The sequence below is a fragment of the Neodiprion fabricii genome, chromosome 6 (assembly GCF_021155785.1).
Source record: "Neodiprion fabricii isolate iyNeoFabr1 chromosome 6, iyNeoFabr1.1, whole genome shotgun sequence".
NCBI classification, from domain to species: domain Eukaryota; kingdom Metazoa; phylum Arthropoda; class Insecta; order Hymenoptera; family Diprionidae; genus Neodiprion; species Neodiprion fabricii.
In genome coordinates, this window is record NC_060244.1 from 25757928 (window position 1) to 25784563 (window position 26636).

The window sequence follows — 26636 nt, forward strand, 5'->3', positions numbered from 1 at the left end:
CTTTTTCCTTGTTCTTCTCTCGTGACAATAATTCCGTTGACGAACGAATAATAATATCGGCAGATATTTGGATCCATAAATATAAAGTAAATATACACGAGCGTGTCCCAACCACCCGTCAAGTCCAACGCGTGCTTCTGCTGAACATATAACGTGCGACACACGTGTTGATTAGAGCTAGAGTCTAATTATAGTATCGGAATAACCACGCAAGAGCGGCGAAGCTGTCGTAGGGGAGCCTAGACGAGACGGTTATTTTCATTATTTACGAAGACTGTCAAATTGATGGATAACATATCGTAATTCGTGGATATTTAAGGTGCTGGCGGAGAGATTCGCATTCGGTGCTTGGGTATAAAATACGGCTGATATACGCTGGCATTGACTTCGCTTCGAAACTATTTTACAGGCCGTCTATCGACCGCGCGGAGAGAAACGGTGGCAAAGCGTGATAGAAGCGTGACGAAGGAAAGGTAGACGGATGTATCTCGGTGCCGCAGCGTTTCAGTGCCTAAGAAATCACGCCTTGACGGAATAGCGTGAGAACTCGACGTCGCGTCGAAACAACGAACAATGCCAAAGTAGATCAGGAATAGTTTTCGTCAAGTCTCTTTCTTTCTCTCACTCTCTATCCGCCCCCCATCCTCTGCACCCACGGCGCACGATAGAATCGCATAAAAAGGTGTCTCTCCGCTCGTTCCTTATCCACTCTCCGACCTCGCGTAAAAAACGAACTGCACGAATCTTGTCGATACGCGTATTTTTATACTGCCAAAATGGCGATGTGTCGCAGTATCGCTCATGTTCCGTTCCAATTGCTATGTACAACACGTTTTAGGCGGGTGAACGAAGGCGAAGGTGGACGGCAATTAGCGAAAGTTTTTTTTGGCTCGTTCACGCAACGCGGACAGCCGGTAAAATATGTTTTCTTTTTCTACTTTTCTTGTTTTTTTTTTTTTTTTTTGCACTTTTCCCGACCTCTCGACAAATTCTCGCTGCAGGACCACTTTTTAGTCACGGACGTCAGTACGCACGTTCCGGCAAGATCAAAGATTCATGAATCAAATCGAGGAGTGTCCCTCAGGTTATCGCGCCCCCGCGATTCGCATGCTTGAGCGCGGATAAAAAATTGATCAGCATCCCCGAGTCGGATGTTTCAGTGGGCGAATTGACAACGGGACGAGCGGCGAAAATCTCATGGGATATAAAATATAGAAGAGAATTTATGCAGGTGTGCATGAATGCCGGACGAAACGGAGCCGCATAAAAAAGGGCTGCCGGCATTACGCAGGAAGAGCCGAGCTCTCTCTTCTCCCTGATTGAAATTACCGGAGAAATAATTAGTTTCTCCGTTAGGCATTGTCTGAAGCATTTGAAACCCTGCAACTTCTCGGGGCGTTTAGTTTAGATTAGGAATTCCCCTTTTCTGCCCGTCGACACATTTTTTATACAGGTAGTACAATGAATGTAAAAGATGATGTTTGTACGGATATTTGGATGTATTCTTACGGCTGTATAAAGGTGAAGTTATTTTACATTGTTTTGTACATTTCGATACTGTTTCGTTGTTTAAAGCTGTCGCGTTTTGGAAAATTTGGTCAACCCCTCCTCGCAGAGGGTGACTAATAACCAGAGTTATTTTCTCACGACCACCGCGTTCCCACGAGTCTCTTGAAGGACCTCAAGAGTCGGTCTGGTTAATGTCTAGAATCCCAAACGGCAAACCCTGAGATTTTGTCCGTAACTTAGTCCAGGTCTGTACAATCCCGAAAATAGCTTATGGTTAATATTGCGTTAGATTAGCACAATTAGTTACATAAGAAACAAAAAATTGGGAACTTCCCCTTCTGCGATATTTCCAAGCGATTGGCGACGATCATCCCGGTAATTAACTGCCGGTTCCGAAGCTTTGAACTCGGTATGATTAAAACGAGAAAGAGCGAAAGATTTCAGAGAACCGTTCGGCTCCTCCGACAACCTTCTTCTTCTTCTTCTTCTTCTTCTTCTTCTTCTTCGGCTTTCCGCTGACGGTTTATCAGTCCGGCGATAAAAGCTCCGGGCAATGCGCGCGTCAACCCTTCGCCCCCATCGACAGAGCACCGAATTCATTTATCTTTCCCGAAGGGGTATTCCCGTAACCCGCGACAACAGTTGGCCCTTCTCTCCTTTCACGGAGGCTAAGGAATCGATGATTCCGCGGGTGAAATCGATGCTCGAGTAATTACCTGCGCAGGCAAACGAGACCGGATCGACGAAGAGAGGAAAGGACCCAAGGGCCGCTTTGACAGGCGAACGTGTGTATGTGCGGGTGCACACGTGTATGTATCAGCGAGGCAAAGCCCCCACAGCGGCGGATGAAAAGTGAAACACCGGGTGCTCATCGCCGCGTTTATCCCTGATTGCTTCCCTTCTGTTCGGTCCTTCTTTCTTCCGATACTCTTCCTCTCCTTTAATCCCGCATCTTCCGCTCCGCCTCCGCCTCGGTTTCCATCTCTGTTAAGACGGCGTTCGGTATCGACCGTTAAAAGGTTTTCCTCCTCTCTCTCTTTCTCTCTCTCTCGCTCTCTCGCGTTTTCTTCTTCTTCTTCTTCTTCTGCTCCTTCTTCTTTTTCTGTACTCCGCAGCTCCCTGCAGTAGCTGTACGCCGACGGTAAGAAGGCGAATGACGGGGGTGGAGGGTGAGCTGGTAGATGTATCGCCGCGTTGCGTAGAAGAGGGTTGCTTTAGCGGAGATGATTAATGACGAAGTAGGTGTTTCCGCCCCTCCCTCACCCCTCGCCCCTCGCCCGATTCACGCGGCCATTGCTTCCGCGGCTGCGAGGATCATCCGCGAACTACCCTTTGTATGTATACCGTGTATTATACATGCACAGGCAGTCCCTGAATATGCCAACAACAGCTAGCCCTTCGGTACAGCGATTGTTACACAAAGGCCAAATGACCTCTGATCCGGGATTAACTAGTAGGAAATATCGGTTTGCTGCTGCCACGGGTTTTGATAAATCGCAAGAAATTTCAAACCTCTTTTTCTCAGACTTCATTGGACTCTTTCCCCTTTGCGAAAAAAGCTTCAAGTACCTAAGCCTGAATTCAATCCCCAGACTGTTTGACTCGATACTTCGAAGGTTAGAGTATATTCTTACAGATTCTCAGGTGAAGACTTCTTTTTTTTATAATTCACCGGAAAACTTGGACCACAGAATAGATCAAGGATAGTTTTTTTTTGGATCAGGTCATTTCGATTGGTGACTCTTGGACTTTCGCACTCGATCGATAGTCACGTTTCCTGCTATCCCAACCGTTCGTTACTTCCTGTATTCTATATGTTCGTGTAATTTACACTTGGACGAACTTGAGCTCGGACGTAACTCAAACATCTCCTCGCTTCCATTCGAAACACGACTTCTGGACAGTCCTCGAAAGACGAGAGTCTCGAATGAAAGCCCCGTCGCCGTATCAACTTTTCGAACAAACTCGAGCATCTCTCTGCCCGTGCAGCAACTGATACAGGTACTAAATTTCCGGAATCCTCCATAACGATCCCGGACAATCAAGTTACGACGTCGTTTAATACGAAGTCTCGACTCTGAATTACGTAATCCTCTCATGCCGCTTTTATGTTACTTTTAGCCCGTTGTTATCATCCTGATTATCACTGTCGTTAACGGCCAGATAATAACATTCCTCTCGGGCCTGAATTTTGCAGTAATTCTTTCGCCGCGTCGACCGTTCTACGCAATATATACACGATTCTCCAGCCGATCGGTTAGCTGGGAACTTCTCACTCGAAACAAGATAATCATTCTCTCTCTTGCTCGACTTCTTTCATTCCGGATACCTGGTTCAAGGAGGGAGAGGTTTTTCCAGTTTGAAAAAAAAAAGAACGGGTAAACACAAACAAGAGATATCGGACGGGAGGGATATTTCAGCGCTGCGGTCGCACTGAAAGCTCATATTGAAAAATACAATAAAGCTCCGGGTCGAAGGGGCGCAGGCCGGGTCGCCGATGAGGAAGAGGAACGAGCAGCCAGTGCGGCCCCTTTCCGTGTGCGCGCGTCTGTGTTACTTGACAAAAATCTACGCGATCGACGTTCGCGTTCACGAGTTCGTCCGAGAGACAGAAATCTGTGAATTTATTGGATGGCTAGAGTGTAAAAAACCGTATCAAAATTGGTCCACTCGCACGGTATTTATTTATTCCTTTTTTTTTTTGGGGAGTGGGAGTGAAAAAATTTAATATGCGAGACGCGCCATTTAACGCAGATTTACGAGTTATTTCGACGATTTTGCCGTTGGAGACCGTCAGGACACGCGGTCCGAGTTTAACAAGTAGAAAACCAGTTTTCAGCGTATATTCCCAACAGTGAAATCGTGTAATTGGGTAACCAGAAAAGCACAAAGACTAGTTTTAAAAACTGCAGTTCACAGTCGAAATAAAAGCTGAACGCGAACGGTCGAATTCCCGCAAGCACCGATGCGTGAAACGATTCGGTGCGTTTACTTTCTACTAGAAATGCGTATTATGCGAGTTTCGATGGGAGGGGTTAGAAGGGTGGAATATAGTGTCCCGAAGGTGGAACGTATCGATTCGGTGATTGTCAATTATTTATGTAGGTGTGTGCAAATTTAATGGGGCCAGGGTTTATTGATACGTCGAAGCGTAACATGCGAGTTTCCTTCTTCTTCGTCTTTTCCTTCTCCTTTTTCCCCTTGAGTTGAGTGTGGAAAGGTCACGCGGCGTATTCAGTATCCCGATCAAACCACGAATGGCGAATTTACCTCTCCGGTGCGTGCAATTAAAACGGAGCACAGACGCCTTCGATCCGTTAATTTTAATCCGGAGGGACGTAGCCGTGGAATCTCTTTCCATCTCTCTCCCTTCCTCTACATTTCGCTTCGTCTCGCTAATTACGAGGCTTGCTATTCAGTTTCGAATTACGGGCGACGCCTGCGATGGCCCAAGAATGAGAGAGAGCTTTTTTCCTGCATGCTTTTTTCTGGCTCGGGACGTGAGTCAAGGGTTGGCTGTCGCCCGGGGTGAAGGGGGTCAAGGAGATGCCTGTTCACCTGTTACTTCCAGTCACGTTTACGTCTGCGTCCAGGTCCGTGTCTGCTTCTAGATTCTTCGGACTCCTCGAACTTCGTTCTCTTTGAAAAAAAAAAACAAAAAAACCGACGACGGAAGTTTGAACCAGCCAATGCGATACCCGCTCTAAATTCGCCCACGCTGCAAACACGTCGTTGATAACACGATCTGGGAAGGGACGTCACGCTCTCTATTTTTCTCTCCCGCGAACCCCATCGAGGGTGGATGAGATTAAGGAGTGACAAAGAATCAGGGACTCCACCTGCATTATCGTCCTTTTTCTTTCTTCAAAGTGCATGATAGATACTCGGGACGAGAAACGCGTGCGTTACGGGAAAGTGAAAATTTCACACCCCCGTTGTAATATCGTTATTCTTTCTCCGCTCGAGTCATGCAAACGTAATCATTTTATACCGCGTGCTTGTTTGTTAAAAAAAAAAAAATACTTACAAGTAAATCTTCTTTTAACAAGCATTTCCACCCATGCGGGAAAACTTTATCTCCCGTGATTAACGTATCGCATGATTAGCGACACCTTGAATCTCCGCGATACGATATCGTGCAATTCGATGTAATAATAATCGTCCACCCCATACCGATAGTTTTTCAAAAGTTTTTCAACCGTCCTCGGGGAAACCGGCACATCATCAGGCAACGGCTAATTAGCAAGTAAGCGTCCGAGCTGCGGTGCGCAGCGATATCGATTTTCAATTTCAAATATTATCGTAGAGCACAACGAGCTTAAGGATCATCTCTTAAACGCCCAGGACGTTGTTATTGAATTTTTCTTTAATCTAAACGTGCGAGTACGAATATCACCGCAGTCATCATTAAGGCTTACTTCGTGAAACTGTACAACATATAACGTAGAACCGTCGTCCGTTTCTTTCTCCTGCTTTTCTTCATCCCGAGTCGCGTTTCCTCGCTTCGCCCCTTCTTTTCTTACCTCTCGTTCGCTATACGTTTCAGGCACAATAAACCCACGGTCCAAGCCTCGACCTGCTCCTTTACCCGCGTACACAAAACTAATCGTTTACGGTCTAGCTGAATCGCTCGTGTTATTTTCCTCCTCTCATGTTTTTCCATTTCGCCTCAAACCTGAGATACGTATTCCTTGTTTTTCCTCGTAAGGATCATCCGGTTGAGAGGTTCTATTTTTTTTTCCACACGAACTCGCGAGCCTCGCCCGAATGAACTCGGCTAAATTAAAACACCCTTCTTCTATCCTCGCAGGAAAAATCACCGCGGAAAATTATCGGGTGAAGGAAAAAGGAGTCAGTGTTCTATCCTTTTCGCGGATCGGGATGTGTACATACGAAGCAAAATAACGCGACAGAAATATTAAACAGGCTTATAAGATTTCGTCGAGGCGCGTACAGCAGGAAGTACGAAGCGATGAACATGAGTCTACCTGATATAAGTACTAACCGGCCATTGCGCAACGTTGAGATTTCCAGGAGAAGTAAAAGATACTCGAGGTTTCCAGGACGACCATCGGCTGATCCGATCTTTGATCGCTCCAAGGCTCGGGGAAAACCGAAAGACGGATCGACAGGCGGACGGATTCGACTTTTGTTCAGATTCAAATAAGTCTTGACTGACTATACGCAAGACGCGGTATAAGAGACGAGGTTTGAGAAGGGAGTTCCTTTATTTTGGACCGAGGTTTCATCCTCGGTAAACCATACTGTTTACTTTGCCGGAATTACGTCAGCCTCCGCAGGTTGAGAGAATTTTCTTTCTCCTCTCCTTCTTCTAAACCTTGTTTTTCTTTCTCTTTCGTTTATTCCTCCCTCGCGTCGCACGTAATTTGTCCCTCTGTATACGAATGTAATACATTTATACATATGTGTATACGTGTTCTCCTTTCCCTTCGGCAAATTTTATACCCATGAAAGAATAATGTTTCTTTCTTGTTCCGAATATTTTTTATCCGAAACTAATTTAGTCGGCGTGAGAGTGTAAAAAAACAACAAAACAACAAAACAACAAAACAACAAATTCGACCATTTTTCTGTACGTTGAAAATTTGTGAAATTTAACAGTTTTCCTGCACCAATTCCAGTTCAATCGTATTACGATCGAATACATCACACGGCGATTTGAATTCGAGTAGGTTTGTCGCGTTTATTGTATCCGTTATACCTACACACGTTCAATATCTGCACAACCTCGGCGCGTTATTATATTGTAGAGGCTTTATTTTCGTCACAGAGAACAAAATTTGTTGAGCACGGGTTTCGATGGGCAATGGTGCATGCAAATCGATAAAACTGGGGAATCCTCTTTGGCGAATAACCGAGGTCGACGATCAGCCTCGTGCATGTTGAGTTTTTCAAACCGTTGATGTAAATGAATTTTCACCTCAGAAAGTACTCGGTACCTCTCGTGGATAACGAGAGAACGGAAAGGAAAAAAAAGAAAAAAAATTAAAAGAAAACCGAGCCGAGCATTTGATCCACGTACTTGTACAGCAGTGCGTTCGTGTAATGCGATATACGTTCGTACAAGGCACATAAAACAACATTCCCAGCCATGCATAATTCGGCCGATGCGTGCGTCCTAGCAAGCTCATCCCATCCACTCTCCACTCTGGTATATGCGAATCGAGGGACGAATTGTAGGAAACGAAGATTTTTCATCCTCTCCCTCGAAACGCGCGGCTTCCTCCTCCTCCCCCCCGCCCTTTATTCTCCTTTCATTCCCCGCGCAGCAGCAACAACCGAAAGTAAACAGGTGAATTTTGTATGCAGTAACCGTACAGCGAGACGGTCGTACATAACAATTCGTGTAATTATACATATGTTCGGTTGAAGGAAAAGAATATGAAAATCACCAAAGGTCGGTTGGAAATAAAACAATAAAATAACGTAACTAAACAAACGGAAGGTCGGCGCGAAATAAACGGCGGAAGGTCAGAGGAGAAGGAAAAATACGAGTGAATAATTTTGACGTTGAAAGGGAAGAGAAAAGATTTGGAAGAAGGAATTAATGAATTGTTGAGCGTCGACGCGAGAGGTGGAAAAAAATATTTCATTATACATGTGCAAAATGATGAGATGAGATTCTAAGAGGGGTATACGATACGTATAACGAGGATGTTGGCCGGGAGATATCGTCAACTTACCACTCGAGCCGTATGCAAATTTAATATACCGCTCGAAAATCAGATTCTGCGGGGGTCGAGGAAACTGGTTGCAGCTGGGCGAAAGCTCATCCCTGCACTCGATGCACTCTCGGCTTCCTGCAGTCTGCAGTTTAGCCGAAGCCTCGGGAAACGCTCGGTCGATAAAGAAAGAGTTTCGCCTAAAGTCGGATGTCAGGTTATTCGAATCTGTTGCGGCTGGAGGCAACTCGATGATGCTAATATTAACGCCCGTGGCGACGGGGATAGCGAAGAAGATCAGTTCCTGCTGCCGACAAATATTTCGGTGTGCATATTTCTATAAGAGCAGACGACAGCTGTCGCCGACTCGCGGACCTCGTTCGTCTCCGAGATGCCGAATTACACGCGTGTCCGTGCATCTCGATGAATGACGATACTCCAGCAGCGGGGAAAGATTCGTACTGGAAAATAGGCGAGGCGCCAGTCGACGGTTAATTTTAAGCGGTTGGCTCTCTTTCCGAGGAGTTCCCGTTCACGAGACTTTGAAAACGGTCTTGCCACGAGGATGAGGAGAGTCTGAATTTATTAAACGAATGAATGAAGGACGAGTCGCTGAATGAAAGCTGCTCGGGATGAGAGGTCGAGTATCGGCGAACTGTCGAAACCGATTTCAGATAGCGCTGTTCACCCGTCAGACTACTTCGAGGACCTTCGTTTGACTCGGGTCGTCGATCGACGAAGGAAATTATTACATCCCGTTTCGCAGGGTGAGTTTCGTACCTGCCGATGTCACACGTCCGGATTCTTGTATATCAACTTACCAAAGTCTAGACTGCAGGATGGACCGTCTGGCTGACGGTTCTTTGGTGTTTTTTTTGCTATTTACTTCTTCTATGAATTTTTCCCCTCATCCTCGAGTTGGAACCCCACCAAGGATGACAGATGAAACTTCCTGATCAATTTTTTTATCGCCGTTCTACTTGGAAGAATCCCGAAGGTTATCGAGCCGATATCGCGTGCCGAAAACCGGGGACAAATCGATGATTGACTTGCTTCAAGGCTTCGCCGCCCACTTTTCTACCGCGTTTCCTTCGCCCGGGGATAGAGCAGCTGTCGTTCGAATAAACAGAGATATACCGCGAACGAATCTGGTCTGCATCCTTGCCGAATAAAAGGAATCGCGAGTGCCCGGTTCGACGTTTGCTGGAAGAACGCGAGCGACCTCAGAGCGTTGATCTTGACAGTGAGATAAACTAATCGCAAAGAGAAACGACGGACGTTCGGAAAGTAGTTTGAAAAACTGGCGATCCTACTTATTCTTCGTTCCGTGCTGGCCGACTTCTACCTTCGGGGGATAAACTTCTCAAGTTGAAAACCCCCTCAAGAGTAAAAACCAGTCGATACTTCGTGGGCGTAATCGAATCGCGGGGCGATCGATCCGAGACTTCTTCAGCTCCCAGACACCGGTCGCACGAAAACCGGATAACGGAGTCATTCGTCAATTAACGTAGAGATCAGACGGTCCGGCCTGAAAGTGAAACGCAATTCTTTGAAAGAACAGAGAGCCGAGCAAGGAACGGAAGAACAACACGCGTACCGAGTACGCGTAGTCGTACACTCTTCGGAGATCTGAAGTTGGTTTCAGAAGAGTCCGAAGAGGGAAGAGGTTGAAGTTAGTAACGCTAGCTGTTTTCCGGTTTTAAAATTTTTACAATGATTATAAAAGAACTAGGATTGCAAAATATGAAAACGTTTTGTTTCGTCACGGTTTAGGTATCGAATTTTAAACAGTTCCAAAATCGCCAAATAACAGTTTTTCCTCAGCATTGGATCGTTACGATACGTTACCAACTTCAACGCGACGAAGAGCGACGGCGGAGCAAAATCCATCAGGATCTGAATACCTGAAACGAAAAGATTCGGCATGTGGGCAGAGTTGATCGTCTGCAAAAATGGTGAACAAGGATACCTGGAAGAAGCTCGATGTGTGTCTGTCCGACGAAAATTACCGGTCGATTCTTATTGCGTGGGTTGACGTTGCGTGTATATACACGTATATAAAGTGACGTTGGTAGAAAATTAATGGAGTGTCTACGTCAACGTGCACGTACGTGTACCAAACGTTCATTTCCGACGGTGAATTTACTCCTCGAGGGCAAGAGGTTTGCGGTCTTTGTTTCAGGGTCTCGAGTTTCCATGGTCACGAGGTGGACCTAATTCGCGGCGCGCCTCGTGCCAGTGAAATCCGATGGCAAGGACAAAGACCCAATTATTCGAGGCTCGACCCCTGGCTCTCGATTCGATTCTCCAAAGTTCCAGCCACGTTGAAGATACAACGAGTCGATACTTATCTCGATGTCAAAGAAACTTTATCGTCGTCGTCGAAAAGAATACCACACCTATACTATCTTCGTCATACCTTCTTCTTCTTCGCTCTGTTTTCCTCCGGTAGGAACTACCACCCTTACTCGAACGATCTCGTAACTCAAGTCCTTCCTCGCGAGTTAATATAAGGCGAAAATAAACAGGCCGAGGGAGATAAAAGCTAGGCGACGAACGGTAAAGGCGCCAGGACGTGACAACTCGGCGACGAGTCTTGATGAAATTCTGGCTGAAAACTCAACCAGAGAGATGTTCGCTACACTCGTTGTTCCGTACAACCGAACGGACTACAGTAACGAAGCATTAAACGCTATCGAATAAAACGGTCTCCCTTTTACTTGGAGATCCCCACGGGAGCCGAATATCCTGGTTCAGGTTCGCGGGAGGGTGAGCCGAGTGTCGCACTTTCTTCGATTTACGGTTTCATAACGTTCCTCGAATTCGGCCCGTCCTCATCCCAGCTTTTAATTAATATAATTGGTCCCGCGAATTTCGTTACGCGTAAGTCGCGTCCTCAAGGATATGGGATGCAGCGGAGGGATCGCATGTACCTAACATAGCACATAGACATAGCGTATAAAGGTAAGTAATTTGCTGGAGAGGCTGAGGTGTACTCCGGTAGTCGGTGAAATTAGCGAGGACTTTTATCGCCAATTAGCCACTTCAGCATCTCTACCGCTAGGCAGAAGCGAGCGAGCGAAATAGATGTTGAGCAAAAACGGGGGGAGGGCAAAAAAATGACGAAAAAAAAGGAGGAGGAGGAGGAGGAGAAATGCCCGGAAGTTTAGTTTTCAACTTCTCACAGTTCTATCTCCGGCTATGCTGCTGTACCTACCTAGATAACTATCTCGGACAATGGCAACGCCGACGCGTATAATGTCGGCCGGTGATCCTGCAGCCGTGCACCGGCCCAAAGTTGCAGCGACATATTCGAACGCCAACCAAGCCATTCAGCCAACCGCCTACTCACGACGTTCAAACCCGTGCTGAAAGTGTGTCGCCGCCCATTGTAACAGCGCACAGAGGCAATTCCGATAATGAAAAAGCTACGCAACCGAAAAGTAGGCACCCAACAGCTCTGGTTTCTCTCTCTTTTTCCTCGTTATGTTCCACCATCCCCCCTCCTCGTCCGGCGACTTTCCTATCCGTGAAATCACGTGCGGCTAGGTTATGCGGAATTCGCCGAGTCTTTCGCCAATAACGCTTTTCGTTCCGGTTTTGAGAATCGCAAACAGATATTCAAAGGTGAAACAGCACTGAATTTTCAAGATTACGTCGTCGAATCAGATGAAGAAACGAGGCATGTGTAAAGAGTATTTGAATTTCGTTTCATTAGCGCGTCTTTGCAAGCCTCTTGTTATAAAATGTATACAACTGTATACCCACAGACACCGTCGCTCAGAGACGTCGCGAAATCGTGAAAAACGTGGAAAAAACGTTCGAGTTTTCAGTCCAACGAATATTCCCACTTGCCTCGAGAGATTCTTTTGATCTCATATTTTGGCTCGTTTCTCGGCGTGTTTGGGTACTTTGGGTATGCATATTGTGCCGTAGGATACACGCGAGGGTGCGTCGAGACCGGATTCCTTTATTCGTCCTGCCCCTCCGCGCAAGGATGCGAAACGATAGAGCCGCTATGCCGTGTCTGCGATGCGAGCGTCCCACGCGATCGCCGAACTAACCGGTTTACTCGTTCTCCGGCCGGAAGCTCGAGAGGAAATTGAGCAAAAGCTATTTCAATAATTTTTACGTCTGGAGCGTATCGATGTCTGAGGCGCGAGCCCGGCTGGCTCTACGGAACGGTAGAGTTTCCGCAGAATTTATATTAGCGGCGCGAATCGTATTAAAAATTTAATTCAAACGTTCCAGCTTCTCGAGGCTCTCCGATTCTTTTGTCAGTATGGTATAGATATACGTATACAAATTTTTATAATATCCGTAACCAGCTATTTATACGTATAATTTATAATTATACCAAATTCTTCTCTACGACTAACGCGTTGCGAGAAAATTGGTTTCCCACCTTTCACGTCTATGCTTTTTTATCGTTTGCTTCGTTTCCGAAAAAAATCATCTTCTCTTTCGTTTTATCATTTTTCAGCTGTTAGAACTGTTCCACGAATGGTAAAAAACCTTGTTAAAATACTGCTAATTCTTGAAAAACTCGATCCTGAATTTTAGAGGCTTGAAATTGAGGTGAAAAGAGGTTCAGTGAATGCCGGCTCTGTGGTAACGAGAATAATTTAGAAGTTATTAAAAATTTCAACGAAACTCGGCTTTCGTCCAAAACCTATCCGCGGCGTACAATATCTAATTCGAAAGAGCTCTACGGCTATTTACTCGGTATGTACGACAAGGTTTGAACGTCCGTCGTTTCGGAGCTGGCTGTGTGGTCTGCGGCTGGGGCTATATAAGCATCAGTTCGAGGAAGGAAAGCCCGTCAATTTATGCTTCGACGTTGGCAGCGGTTATAAGCTACGGGTATCGGGGCGAATCACTCGGCAAACAAACGATCCTTGAAATTAGACAGCGAAACGAGGAGCTGCCGGTCGCTTGCGGTCAAGTTTCCGATTCTCGAATCCGATCTTCCAACAACTCAACGCAAGCGTTGTTGCTAATTCACGCCACTTATGATAAACATATACAAACGCGGCAAATTTTATCATATTCAAGAAAAAATACAATATACGCGCCCGCGTTTTCCGTCTTCGTTCTCATTCGACTTGAGAGATATTTGAAATTCAAATTGAGTTCAAAGTTAATATCGGCCGCGTCTCTTCGCTCTTCGCAAGGGAGTCGAGAATTGTACACGTGATTTTTTTTCTTTTCTCTTCTTGTTTTTCTTTTTCTCAGCTTTTTCTTCCTCACCGTCACCTTCGCTTCACCTCTCTCAGTTTCTGTTTCGTTAACTACTTTATTCGAGCCCCGATCTCCCTCAGCGACACGGAACAGGGTTGATTAATTAACTGAGTCAACAGCCGGGACGCGACCCTCCGAGCTGCGGAGTGGTCGGGAAGTGCGAAGCCTCCGTTAACGGAAACGTGTCGAAAATTCCACGAGCAGTTGGCAATTGGTCGGTAGTCAGAAATCAACCGATTCCCAAAAGTGTCAACGAGCCTGACGGAGGGTGCGGGGATGATCTTCGTGCACTTCGTTAACACCATCGATCTCCCCACCCTGCGCGACGCTCGGGTCAAAATGTCCGTAGGATTTCATCGGAAAACCGAGTGGTGAAGAAAGGAGAGCGAAACGGTGGTAAAAATTGTTTTTATTTATCGTCACGCGGACAGAATACAACTGCCGTGACAATATTTCAAATTTAAACACTTTTCTGACGCTTTTTTTTATCACCAACTCGGTATGAGATATAGTTTCTCGCCCCATAACGTGCCGCTGCTTTATATATGCACGAGATGCGAGATTCAAAATCTTATTCACTACCATATTTTGACCTGCGAGAACCTCTTAAAAATGATACATCAAGACTTTGCGACGAGTTTATACTCTCGCAAAAAACACAAGCACGCTCGGCGCGCGAATTATGCTGTCAACCTTCGGATTCTCCGGGGGGTTGTATATTTTTATTTACCCTCCGTGCTCTGTGGAAGTTCCAAGGATTCCGAAGATGAGATGATCACTCGCGATTGCGCCTCGAAAGGGAAACTTGAACGAGAACGGTCGAAAACGTTGCTGCCGTGCTTCGTTGAAACATGCAATAGATCGATTCCTGTTTCGCCAATTTGTTGAAAACTTGTCCAGTTTAATGTAGCGGAAACCGCGTCGTGGTCTTATAATTTTCACGTCGTTTCTCTCCACGCGCACTGTACGACGGAAGCTAACGGGGTTAGAAACGAAACAGGATTGATAGATCGATCGTTTACGTTTGATTAAACATCATTCTGATTTTCCTTCAACAACTGAGAACCGCAGAGCTGAGAACTGATCGATTTTGACTGACGTTTAGTTCTGGCTAAGTGATATTTAGGTTAAGCGAGTAAATATTTGATCATGCCCATCCAGAAAATATCCGTTTAACAAATTCGACATATTTTTCTTTCCGTTTCACGTACATTTCCCCTCAATAAGAGTTACAGCTTTTCCACAACACGCGCGGAAAGTCTGGCAAGTAGAAGAAATAATGTCACAGTCCAACCGATCGAAAAAAATAAAAATAAAAATTATCCACATTTAAAACGTGTTTAAGAACCCGATTGACGCGATTATCCTTTCAGCAAGCTATCTAACCTACATTTATTTATAGAAAATGCAAATACGTATAAATTACATATTCGCAAAAGTCGTTTGGTTAAAAATTACCTTGAAGAATAAATAACTTCTCGGCACATGGTCAGGTATATCGAATCGATTTCTTAAATGTGTTATTTTCAAACGATCGAATTACGACAGACTGAGTGTGTAGCGAAAAAATCCAGTGCGAAACTTGTGAGCAGAAAAATTTATTCCAATAGTACATAGAAATCGAATACTCGTCGTTATACTTTCTTCAGTCGCGTAATTTAAACGCCGCTTTCGTAACGCGAAAAAGTTTTTCCAATTCGACCATTCTAAAGTTACGCCTCTGCCTGTATCCACATGCATGTATATATAGATAAATATACATTACGTATACAGACACCGATACCCGCGCAATATTTAGCGATCCGTACCGCGGGACGTTTCGACGTAGGAATAACCAGAAGAGATCACTCGATCCGTCAGTCAGTAGTTGTTCGAGCTCCACGGTATGTGTCCAACTTTCTCGAGGGTTCCGTCCTCCTCGCCCCTCCCTCCTTCTCTCCCTCCCTCCTCACGCCTCTTTGCTCGGACAAATCGGAGGAAAAACAACAATATACCGGGAGTGATCAGCCATTAGGAAATAACGACGCGTCGCTGGTTCAGCGATAGACTTCAAATGGTCTTTAAATTGGTCGAATAATCGACTCGCGGGCGCCTTTGGCCTATTTCACGAACGGCATACGAACGGCTTGCACGGACTTTGATTGTGAGTCTCGGCGATCGCTGGACGCGAGGCCTATTAGAAGCTGAATTTGGAACATCATTCGCTGCACGATGCCTGTGACAATTCGAATTTTCTACAAAAATGCGAGAGAAAGTCACGCCGTGATAATTGATTCTCGACCAAATTTTAGTGTAGGAATAAAAACGGAAGAGAAAAGTGAATACGCAAGTAAGTATAATATAATATTAAATGTAAAATAACCGGATTGCGATACTGTAGAAGATTTCGAACAGCTTTTTTATTTTGACCAAAGTCGAATTGGCAGGCGAGACCCTCCTTGTAGTTTAAATTTTGTCTATCTCTAATCGTGTGATCAATTTGAAAAGCCACTGGGTCATGGTAAACGGTGATTTGAGCCCGACCAACTTGATGTTCGTATTTCAAGTGAATCATGTCAAAACAGGTTCCGTTTTCGTAAGCTGTTACGATTTTGATTGCGAAAAACGCGTAAGGTCTCGTATTCGAGGATTGAATAAATTATGCAGTCAGAATGTAGGTGAATATTCATGATTCGCAGCGAGGGCCGTGCAAGGAGTTCGTTCCAGCGGGAAAAAGGAGGAGAATTGGAAACAACACGAATGTGAAAACAAAAATCGCTGAAATATGTGCAGAGGTAAAATTCTTCGATACAAAGTAGCAAAAAAAAAAAAAAAATTGAGCCACTTTTTTACGCGAAAACAGAAAGCAGGAAAAACCACTTCGACGATTCCAATTTCTTCGACCTAATCGTAAAGTGAATTATAAGTTGATCGATCGCGGTGTTAAACTAAGCGAAGATGATTGTCAGAAACGGTGAAAAAGAAATAATTCCTAACGCGTGTAAGAAATTCGAGGTCTGCCAAAAGTCGGAAAACTTGCACCTTATACCTCCACATAATACGTGCGAGTTATTTAAATGTCGAATGCTTGAAACGCGAGGAAAATTATTCATACGAAAAGTTTCGTCGTTCAAATTTTTTTTTTTTATCTACCATCCAACGAAATGCAGAGACTTCATTAAAATCGTTAAGGTGAGTTTCACGCGGATCGAAAAATCGGACGTGATAAGCCAGCAGCGGATAAGTGAACGGTGACTTTTATCAGGTAATGATCCGATGCATCAAAGATCAGTGACAGCGGTTCGATTCCACAGGTGAGTCGACGGGCAGTAATTAGGAGATAATTCGAACGTTTCGTTTGAATGTTTGTACCGAATTGGCTCGGCAAACGTTGTGTATTGATAAAATAAATATCAAGCGCGTAGTTGTTTCCTATACAGTTTCGTTCGCACATTGTATACGTAGAAAACGAGGACGCCAGGTCCTCAAGGCTGTTATCATTTCGATACAATTTCAATTCATTGAACAATTGTCGACAATTGTTATACACACGACGCCGATGTGTTTCATACGTAGATACATATGTATACATTTACGAACATACGTGATGCACACGTATAAATGCGTTGAAGATTGATTTTATGTGGGCTACGTAACTCGTTATAATCCGTACAAAAAAAAAGAATAAATAAATAAATAAATAACCGGGGGCCTTGACGTTACGTTGCCGAAACTGATTCACTAGGGTATTAATCGTTAATCGTTTTCGTCGTCGTTGTCGTAACACGTCTTTTCCGACTCTTAATTATATCACTGATTAGACTGGCGATCGTTAAGCTTGGCATTCTTTGACATACGCCGTGCCTTGTTTTCCATCTTTCCTTTCCCGCTCTCTCTCTCTCTCTCTCTCTTTCTCTCTAACCGATGTGTTTTTCGAACGAAAACTTTTAATTTCCAAACAATTTTTACGAGTAAGAAAATTGATTTTTAATCGGAAGTTTCGTTCGTGCTACGTTACATAGTTTTTGCTTTTTTCTTTTTGTCACTCGAAACTGCAAAAATACTGACCCCTGTGACACGACCGGCAAATTCCAGATATAGCTGATTGAATTATCGTGAAGCTGCACAAGTTCGTGCCTTCTTTTTTGCGATAAGCTCTGCATGATCGAGCAACGAAACGTTTGTTCCAATTACTCGTTCCACGCGATTTCGGATCGCGAATGTCTGTAATAGCTAATATCGTGTTTTCGACCGTCAAATATTCCGGCTTCCAGTGTATACTCAATTATGTTAGTAAGAATTTAGAAATCGTTGAAATATGAAATTTTTACTTTAATGGTAGCAATCATTGATTGTATTACAGATACATACATACACGAATACACTCGCATATTATGAAATCAGGCGCGCATTCAGTGAACACCGCTTTATGGGTTTTCGATAAATTCAGTCGCTATGACTTGGCCAGCTTTTGCATCTCTATATAATCCACCGTCGTGTGCTGCACATGTTTGCGCGCATCGATACACGCGGAGCAACCGGCACCGGATGCATTTGCATATGTATATTAAGCACATATATATATATATATATATGTTTACATATACTTCGATAGATACCCAGGCCAACATCTCGATCTCGAATCTTCGATTCGGATTATATACGTGTTACACAGTTTCTCTCTTGGAACATATTAATTTTGATCAAAGAATTGAAAATTTGACGTTAAAGAATCGGCATGATATAAACATTCCCGAATAACGAATCAATCGCTGTACGTATATATCGTTGCGAAAAACAGCGACGTTTATCTTGTTCAATTAGTGCGCGTATATCGCTCGAGCTTTAGCAACAGCAGCTTTTTACCCTTTGATCTAATAAAGCGCTTTTCCCAGTAGAGCCAGATCTCTCTATCCCTCTCTCTCTTTCTCTATCCGGTTTGGATGCGATCCTCGATCGCTCGTCTGTCCGGGGATATCGGGACCAGCTTTTGCGTTGATCATAAAAAAATGAGGAAAAAAAATAAAAAACAATCGCGCGGTCTCTCGGTGAGAAAATAAACCGTTTCACCTCTCACTTGCATTGTATACATCGAGCCGTACGGTATGCATGTGTATTCGATGCGTTTAACTGTACGATTAACTTTATCCGGTCGCAGAAAAGGACGGAATGTTGCAAACGAACGGATTTGTTTCTTCCAAAGTTTTTCTCTCCAGAAATACCAAATTATCGAATTTTCACAGTGAAAATGATTAGACCATAGAACATCCGTGTACGGAAGATTGAAAGTATTATAGGTCGACGTATAGAAAGATAAAACATGGAAAGGTCAAAACATAAAACAGTAAAATCGAGAATCTGTACACGATTCTATGTCATCGAGACGAATACTGACTATCCGATATTTTGGGAATTTATGTTCTAATTCTAACCTTTCTCTTCGTTTTTTTCTCCACACCAAGTATTTACAAATTTTTAAATTCCAAAAATGAAACATTCGCTCCCGTAACAGTTTTTCAACATCGTCCCCTTCCATTTTTTAGCTCTTTCCATGTTCTCACCCACACCCGAGAAATGAATATATTTCCTTCTCTCTAAATTTGAATCAGTGAAAAGTCGTCCAATCGACAGTGCGTATGTACCGATTTTCTCCACCGGTATACTCGGGTGTAACCGATTCATATTTAGAGAGTTTTCCCCCGCAAACACTTGACCGGCTGATACGCGTGATGCGCAGGACGTCGCTTTGCGGGAGGAAATCGAGCCGGTTTCAATCACGCGACGGTGGAGCGGAGCTGGATCCGCAGATCCAATCTGGAGATAGGCACGCGGAGCATTGAAGAAGCGGAGTGGATGGCTGGCGACGTTCCGGCTGTGTACGTACCGGCGTTACTACTCGGCCGTATTAAACGCTACGTCGCGTATCTCGCAATCAGGTTCCGTTGCGTCTCGTCAGTGACGAGTCTCGCCCTCGATATCTAATTGCGAAGAGAACGGCATCGGCAGAGTTTGATCGTAAAGTCAACGCACCGATCGTACAATTACACAAGTCTGCAAGCAAAGAACTGCGCAGTTTTTTTTTTGTACGAGTATCATTTCTTATAGATTTTTACTCGCCGAAACTTACAAAAATACTCAAAAAATTCAGTCGCGTTAGGTTTTTTCTTGAACTCGTGTTTGTAGTTTCGTTTCGAGTGAAAATCCTATTCTTAGTTTTAAAAATCCTATGCAAAAGTGGTTTCTTACTTTCATTTAATACGTGTTGGAGTGAGACTCAAGAATAAATACAAAAAGGGAAAAACAAAACGAAAAGTGGAAAAACGGGTTCGGAGAGGAAGCAAAGAGAAGAAGAAAAAGTCTTGTAGGCAAAAATAATGAACACGGGATGTGAGGTACGTTTCTTGAAGAAATTGTTTGTTTGATTTTATAACAAATATTATTCAGTTCATTGTAATGAAACGGTGTTTTATTCATTATTTTTATATTTTTTTATGCAAACACCTTGTATTTTGCAAAAATACTATGCGTGATGGAGGGAAATAGAAGTCACTTTTTTCGATTCAGCACACCCGAAAACATATTATTTATCATTTGCAGGCCTGTGTTATACGTTCTGAGATTCGGTCCAATCTATGCTTTTGTTTGTGTTCCGACATGTTCTTGTATCGTTTATGCAGAGTTGATATACTGGACAAACTTCGACCAAACAAGTTGTCAAAGATGAAACTTTCTCGTTGCTGGTATCTAGGAAAACGAATTCTATTCTCCTAGTTGTTCAACATCGCGCGCCATGCGTTCTGAATAACGACAAAGGACCCGTTATTTTTTTTCTCGTTGTTTCTTGCACTTGTCCATTTGCGGTCTTTCCAGCGAGCCGCAATGCGGTACACTTGGCGAACGGAACTGCATCCATCCTCCTTTGGCCGAGAGAGAACTGGTTTGGTAAAAATGAAAAACGAGAAGGCTGATGTTGCAACTATTTCCGCCCGTCATCATAGAGCGAAACGCATTAAGTTTCTGAGAAAGGTTGATCGCTGCTGGCGCTGCGCTCTTGTGTCGCTTCTTTGCTTCTTTGCAGCTCAATCCGATGCTCTTTCGCACTCTTGGATGCTGCACTTTAGTACGACTTTCAAAGCACTTTGGTGAAACACTTTGAAAAAAGCCTGCAGTGTAACCTATACGTATATATGTATAACCGAGCTGCTGCCCTCCCACTTGACCTGTCGACGTATTTATAACTTTTAAGAATGAGGCAAAAAGAATGACGAGGGACGGTTAAACGAATAAACGAAACAAAATCGAATGTCTCCAGAAATGTGGGTGATACGTGTGTTATATCGGGTACACCGTTAACACCAGCGTTTTTTTGGCATTATCCCACATTATTATACATATAGGTATTATTTCGACAGCCTTAATCGTTGCGTAATACCTTAACACAGTTGAACTTGCAGCCAAGCTCTCGCAATGATTATTATCAAAGCGTTTCTCTTGCGCTTCGAGCCGCATGTCACACGTGAAATACTCTTACGATGTACAATCGTTGCTCTTATTTTCTCAAAGTTGCTCTGCTGCAGTTCACGGATCACGTGCCGAGGTGAAGCGATACTGCAAACCCGAACATTACGCTTTTGGGGAAAATTATACGTATACGCAGAGTTGGTCACGATTCGACGATTTCACAAAAATACACCGAAACACGCTATTTCTGCACGAATGATAAGGATGCATATTTATATATCATCCGCGTTTGGAGATTCGTAAATCGTCATCAATGTTTTTCAATCGGATGATACCGGATTTTAATCTATCGTCAGAGAAGCGAGTTCCGTAAAGCTGTTTGAAAACGGGGAGAATAGATAATTCCAAACAAAATTCATCCTGCGACAAAATTTCCTCTTTCTTGCCGATGTCTGTCCCAGCTTTTTCATTTAGTTTTTTATTTTTTACCATCTATTTAATTAAGTTGAAAAATCTCACAACGATAAAAACGAGCGTGATTTATTTGGCTGAAAAACAGTAGCTTTTTATCAACGGATTAAAATCTATGCTGCCTGACTCATTTCGTTAATCCAGAATGAAATATGGGGGTGTTTCTTGATGAAATAATTACAGAGTACAAAAATCGCCTCGGTATAATATTTTTTCTAAATTTGCACGAAGCTAACATCAGCAGCGCACGAACTCGGGTCGCCCTAAAGACTGGATTCCGGCCTGAAAAGGTCAACGACTGCGATCACCCCGGATAAGCTAATTTTACATTAAGATTAGGTATGGATCACCGGCGGTGTGTTTACGTACAGCCAAACGTACAAGGCATTAGTCGGTAGGATCGTTTTGTCCCCGGTTAAAAATCCCCCTCGATTTTCTCTCGCGAGAAAATTCGCCACAACGCGAACCTAGAATCGTTTAAATAGAACAATGCGAATAAAATATTGATCGGCGATCGATAAGTACGCGTTTCAGCTCCCTGCTACGTAGGAATAGAGGGCACGCGGAAACGAGTCTAGGTGTCATGCCCTGCTTGGTTATTTCAAATCATTGCGCATAGAATTTCTGAAACGGCACTGGAGCAGATGTCATTATCTAAATTTGTCCGAGCGTGCGTTAATCTCGTTTTGACTCGTTGGCAATCTACCGTTTATACCGGCTTTTATTTATAACCGTACATCCGCCCTTTGATCATCCCGGTAATGTATCGGTACCCGGGTTATATATTAATTCAAAACTCACCGACTGTCACGCAGGAAGTTCCCGACGTCGTTCGCAATTACAACGTGCGCTCGAAAAATCTTTCGGCCTTTCGTAACATTCCTTTTCGAAATTGTGCAAAATTATGCTATCGTTCGATAAAACGAACAAACGATACGTTAAATCTCTAATTCTTCGCTGATTCTCTCTGAAACCGCGGGGTGAATTCCGCTCGGGTTCACGGAGGTCGCGAGGCCGAGATTCCGTCTTGGTGCTTAGGATTTCCGGTGCATATCAGCCGTTCCCTCCGACCGTTTCTCGCACCCCTCACCTCCTCACCTCCTCTCCTAAAGCGGCTGCTCGCCTAATGCCCCTGGGAAATTGCGAGAGACGTTGTTGTTTCCTTTACGATTAAGCCTGGCTCCGGTGTGTTCAACGTCGTTCTTTCACTTTTTCTCTCTCTATCTCTCTCTCTCTCTCTCTCTTTCTCTATTTCTGCCTACGCAGGAATGACAAAGCGAAAAATTGTTTCAAGCCCGTTCGATTCGCAATCGTATCGCGTATCGCTTCGTCCTTGATTAATAGGACAGGAATTATGTTCCAAGGCTTAACCGCCAACGCGATTCTTCAAACAAGTATATCAGGTGGTTTTCCATAGTCGTTTCTCCCCTTATTTCTGTACGGTAACTTCCGATATTTTATCGAGGGACTAAGAGTTACACGTCAATGTATCCAACGATCGCGGTGAAGAATAATTTACGGTAACCTACGTTTCTTCCTACTCATGGAAATAATTCGAGGATAACGATGAGAAATAAAAATGAAACAAACTGTAATCCAAATCACGCCTGCTGCTGGAATTAAAAGACAAAACGATAATCTTTCAAAATCAATCACGCCTGTCGATCCGCTCAACGATTATTAATAGAAATAACAAGTAAATTAGTATCTTTGATCAAACCTTAATTCGCCCTTGCAACATCGAGTAGGTAATCGATTCTCGAACTGCAGCGGCAGTGATTCAAAATCGTAACGACATATACACACGTTTAATTACTCTCTCTCTCTCTCTCTCTCTCTCTCTCTCTCTCTCTCTCTCTCTCTCTCTCTCTCTCTCTCTCTCTCTCTCTCTCTCTCTCTCTCTCTCTCTCTCTCTCTCTCATTCGTTCCAAATCTTTCACTCGAGTTTCTCCACAACCCTCCATTTTTTATTTTTTTTTTTATTTTGTTAAATGTATCATGTCAGACGTTACAAAGAAGAGGTGAATCTCTCACTTCTTTATATTGCGTGTACGGTATAGCGTCTGGCCTACAGCTGGTTGCCGCTACTGCTGCTCTGAGGCCGTAGGTGCGTTGCTGCTACTACCGCTACCGCTGGTGTTTCACTGCTGCCGGTTGCCTTGTGCCTGGGCTTCTGCTCCCTGAACACACGATGCGAGAGCCGTGACAGCGTGACAGTTCGCACAGGTGGTTCACTTCGATTCAATTTCTTTTCATTTTTTCTTTCCCTCTCTCTCTCTCTCTCTCTCTCTATCTCCTTTTATTTTACGCTTCTTCCCTCCCTCTCCCCTCTCTGAAACTTTTACCCCTACCCCGTTTCTAGGGTATATTCCCCCTCCCCTATGTTTTTTTTTTGTTTTTTTTTTTTTTTCTTTCTGTCAATCAAATTCAATATATTTATATTTTCTTATATATACTCACGTCAATTATACACCCGGTGGATAAATTCAATTCTTCTGCACACACGTTTTAAAAATTTGGGTCAACGCTGTTATTATTTCTATCATTATTATTATTATTATTATTATTGTTATTGTTGTTGTTATTTTTATCTGTATATAACTCTGTTTTATTATTATTATTATACAACTTTTTAAAATCACCCCTCGTTCATGATCGTTAATAATCGCCCTCCTTCTCGCTATATAAATACAATATCGGACGCGTTCGTTCTTTTTTTTTTTTTTTTTAAATTTGTTTTATTTTTGTTTCAAACACTCAAACTATACGTAAACACGATGCCACGTACAATATAAGCTTGTGATATATTATAGGTATACTAATAATACCTGCACACAAATTTTTGCTAATTCAATATCGTGTATTTATTATGTTGCTTGATTCGTTTTTCAATTGATTAACAAACGATTGATATTCATTGTTGCTGCTATAATTATTACCATCGTCATTACCGATATCGTTATTACTATTATTATTATTATTATTATTATAACTGTATTCGCAGGTTGAAATTTATTATCTCAATGGGAAATACAAGATAAATCGAAATAATCTCCGCGCAAATTGTTTCTCTAAACAATTAACAATTCACTGCACATTTATGTATATTCATAATTCGCACGCCCGTTTTCCAATCACCCGCTGCAGGTGGCACGCGTCGAATTTCTCGTCGAAGGGGTGGTTCACCCGTTGTCTACGACGATCGGCTTAGGACTGAGCGCGGTTACCTCGCGTCCCGCGCCTCTCCCCTCGCCCTCTTCCCTCCTCCGCGGTTTTCTCTCCTCCACCTCCACCTCGACCTCCACCCCCGCTCTCCTCTCCTCGCCACTCCTCTCCACCCCCTCTCCCCCACGTTTTGCCGTAGCGTCGCGACGCATGCGCTTGTGCAGTTCGCAGCGGCGCCCGTTACTCCGAACGCCTTCGACGCGGAGGCCGCCGGCATATCCACGGATTCCGGGAGCCCTCCTCCTCCTCCTTCTCCTTCTCCTCCTTCTCCCCTCCCTCCCTCCTCTTACTACTCCTTCTCCTCCGCCTCTTCTATAATGCGCCGGCGGCGGGGCGAAATATCGGCGTATTTATAGACGACGAGGATTATTAACGACGATTTCCACTAAATATGCGATTCCGGACGAAGCGGAGGCGGGGAAAGCAGGGCACAGATTTTGCTACCGATGCGCCTCACCGGCTAGAATGATACATACTCCAATTTGTTTTCCTCGTTTTCCTTTTTTTCGTTCATTCGGATCTCTACATTTTTATTCGTCGACTATTTCGTTAGCTTTATTTTATTCGAGACATCGGTTTCATTGACATCTTCTATCATTTTTATTTTTATTTTTTTTGCACAATTTAACAACGACAGAGAACCGCAGGTCGCAATCGAAGTATTTTTCTACGCATTATAGTAACGTGGATTAATTAAGGGTGCACGCAGCGATTGCAGATTATTATGCACCGAAGCAGCTAATCTCGTACAATCGTCTCGGAAGAACAATACACGTCGTTGTAATTGTGATTCTGGAATCGATAAAAATTCTATGTCGTTTTGCTACCACCCGTCCGCACGTCCATCGATTTATAAAATTTCACTCGTCACGCACAGATAACTTTCAATGTTCACGTGTGAAAATGTACCATGCAGCACTGATAATAACGAGAATGCAAAAAATGAAAATTGTAGACTGCGTGATGCAGGCCCTTGTTATTATTATTATTATTATTATTATTATTATTATAAACTGTTTAATCGGCAAATCTCGCCCGCGGAAGTTTGCGCTACACACATATACCTGTCGCCGTCTAGAGGTTTCTCAATCTCTGTGCGGGATAAGGAGAAGCCTGCAGGCGGCGTCCCGCACCTGCCGCGATGTACCGGAATACAAGAAAGATCCCAGATCCCGGTGCACTCGGTGCGCTTCGGTATCCACTATTAATGTCTGAATCCACCGACGGCACCTGCAACGAACGGCAAGCCGCATTGAATAGGTATATATAACCACGCACTCGACGGTGCACCTACGAACCCCATGCAGTATGCGGAAACTTTCCGCGTCGTCGTTAAAAGATTCAGTCTAACCGGAGAAAAGTTTGAGCTGTCGAACAAGTTCTTTGGCGGAGCTACGTGTCTTTATTTATTATTTATTTATTTATTTTTTTTCGAGGGTTTATCAATCGTATTAGAAGATTTGCCCCGATTTCGTCGACGCACCGCTGCATGTAAATCAGACGGCGAGGAGATGCGAAATGTACGTTGCGTAATTGTGGAATTATAGAACGAGAATTCCGATTCAAAGTTCGAGGCTTGGATTCGAAGGTCGAGAGTTTTGAGCGGCCGCCAGGCGTCTGCAGCTTTTGCATTGTGAGGGAAATATACAAGCTCGTTATCGCGACGAGCTTCGTCTTAACGACGCGAATCGTACAAAAGTGATGTACGGTTATTTTCCTTTTTTTTTTTTGTTACTCACGTTTTCGGCAAAACAGCGGAACGAAAGGAGTGTACTTACGCCGTATTTAATCTACACGCGGGATGTAACTTCACTCGCGTTTTTCACATTGTTAATACCAGATATTTTCGTCCTTTCGGCCATTAACCGAATAAGGGTAAAAATGTTTGTACGTTATACGTACGCGTTCGGGTGTCGAAACGCAACTTCTGGGTTATGGGACACAATCAACACCCGTATATCTTGCTGCACCTAAAGGGACTTTTCCTCGCCCCAAACACGTTACGCCGTCGGACCGTAGTTCGTTCCCAAGTGGACAAAAACTGGTTACGGGTTTGGCCGTGTAAGC

At 43.9% G+C, this 26636-nt stretch overlaps 2 protein-coding genes across 4 annotated transcripts in view; one reads left to right on the plus strand and one right to left on the minus strand.

Annotated features, from left to right (window-relative positions):
* LOC124184414 (RNA-binding protein Musashi homolog 2-like) overlaps nucleotides 1-26636 on the minus strand; it is a 137039-nt gene that overhangs the window by 108003 nt on the left and 2400 nt on the right. The window contains exons 1-2 of one of the 3 annotated variants that reach the window (XM_046574078.1): nucleotides 23805-24548; nucleotides 23379-23524 (exon numbers count right to left, since the gene is read on the minus strand). The exons of 1 other annotated variant lie outside the window; for it this stretch is intronic. In XM_046574078.1, coding sequence (XP_046430034.1) covers nucleotide 23379 — 1 coding nt within the window. In that variant the 5' untranslated portion in view covers nucleotides 23380-23524; nucleotides 23805-24548. Of the gene's footprint in view, nucleotides 1-23378; nucleotides 23525-23804; nucleotides 24549-26636 lie in introns of those variants that run through there. One more of the 3 variants, XM_046574079.1, reaches the window with a different exon arrangement.
* LOC124184415 overlaps nucleotides 1-26636 on the plus strand; it is an 88953-nt gene that overhangs the window by 27465 nt on the left and 34852 nt on the right. The window lies entirely within an intron of this gene.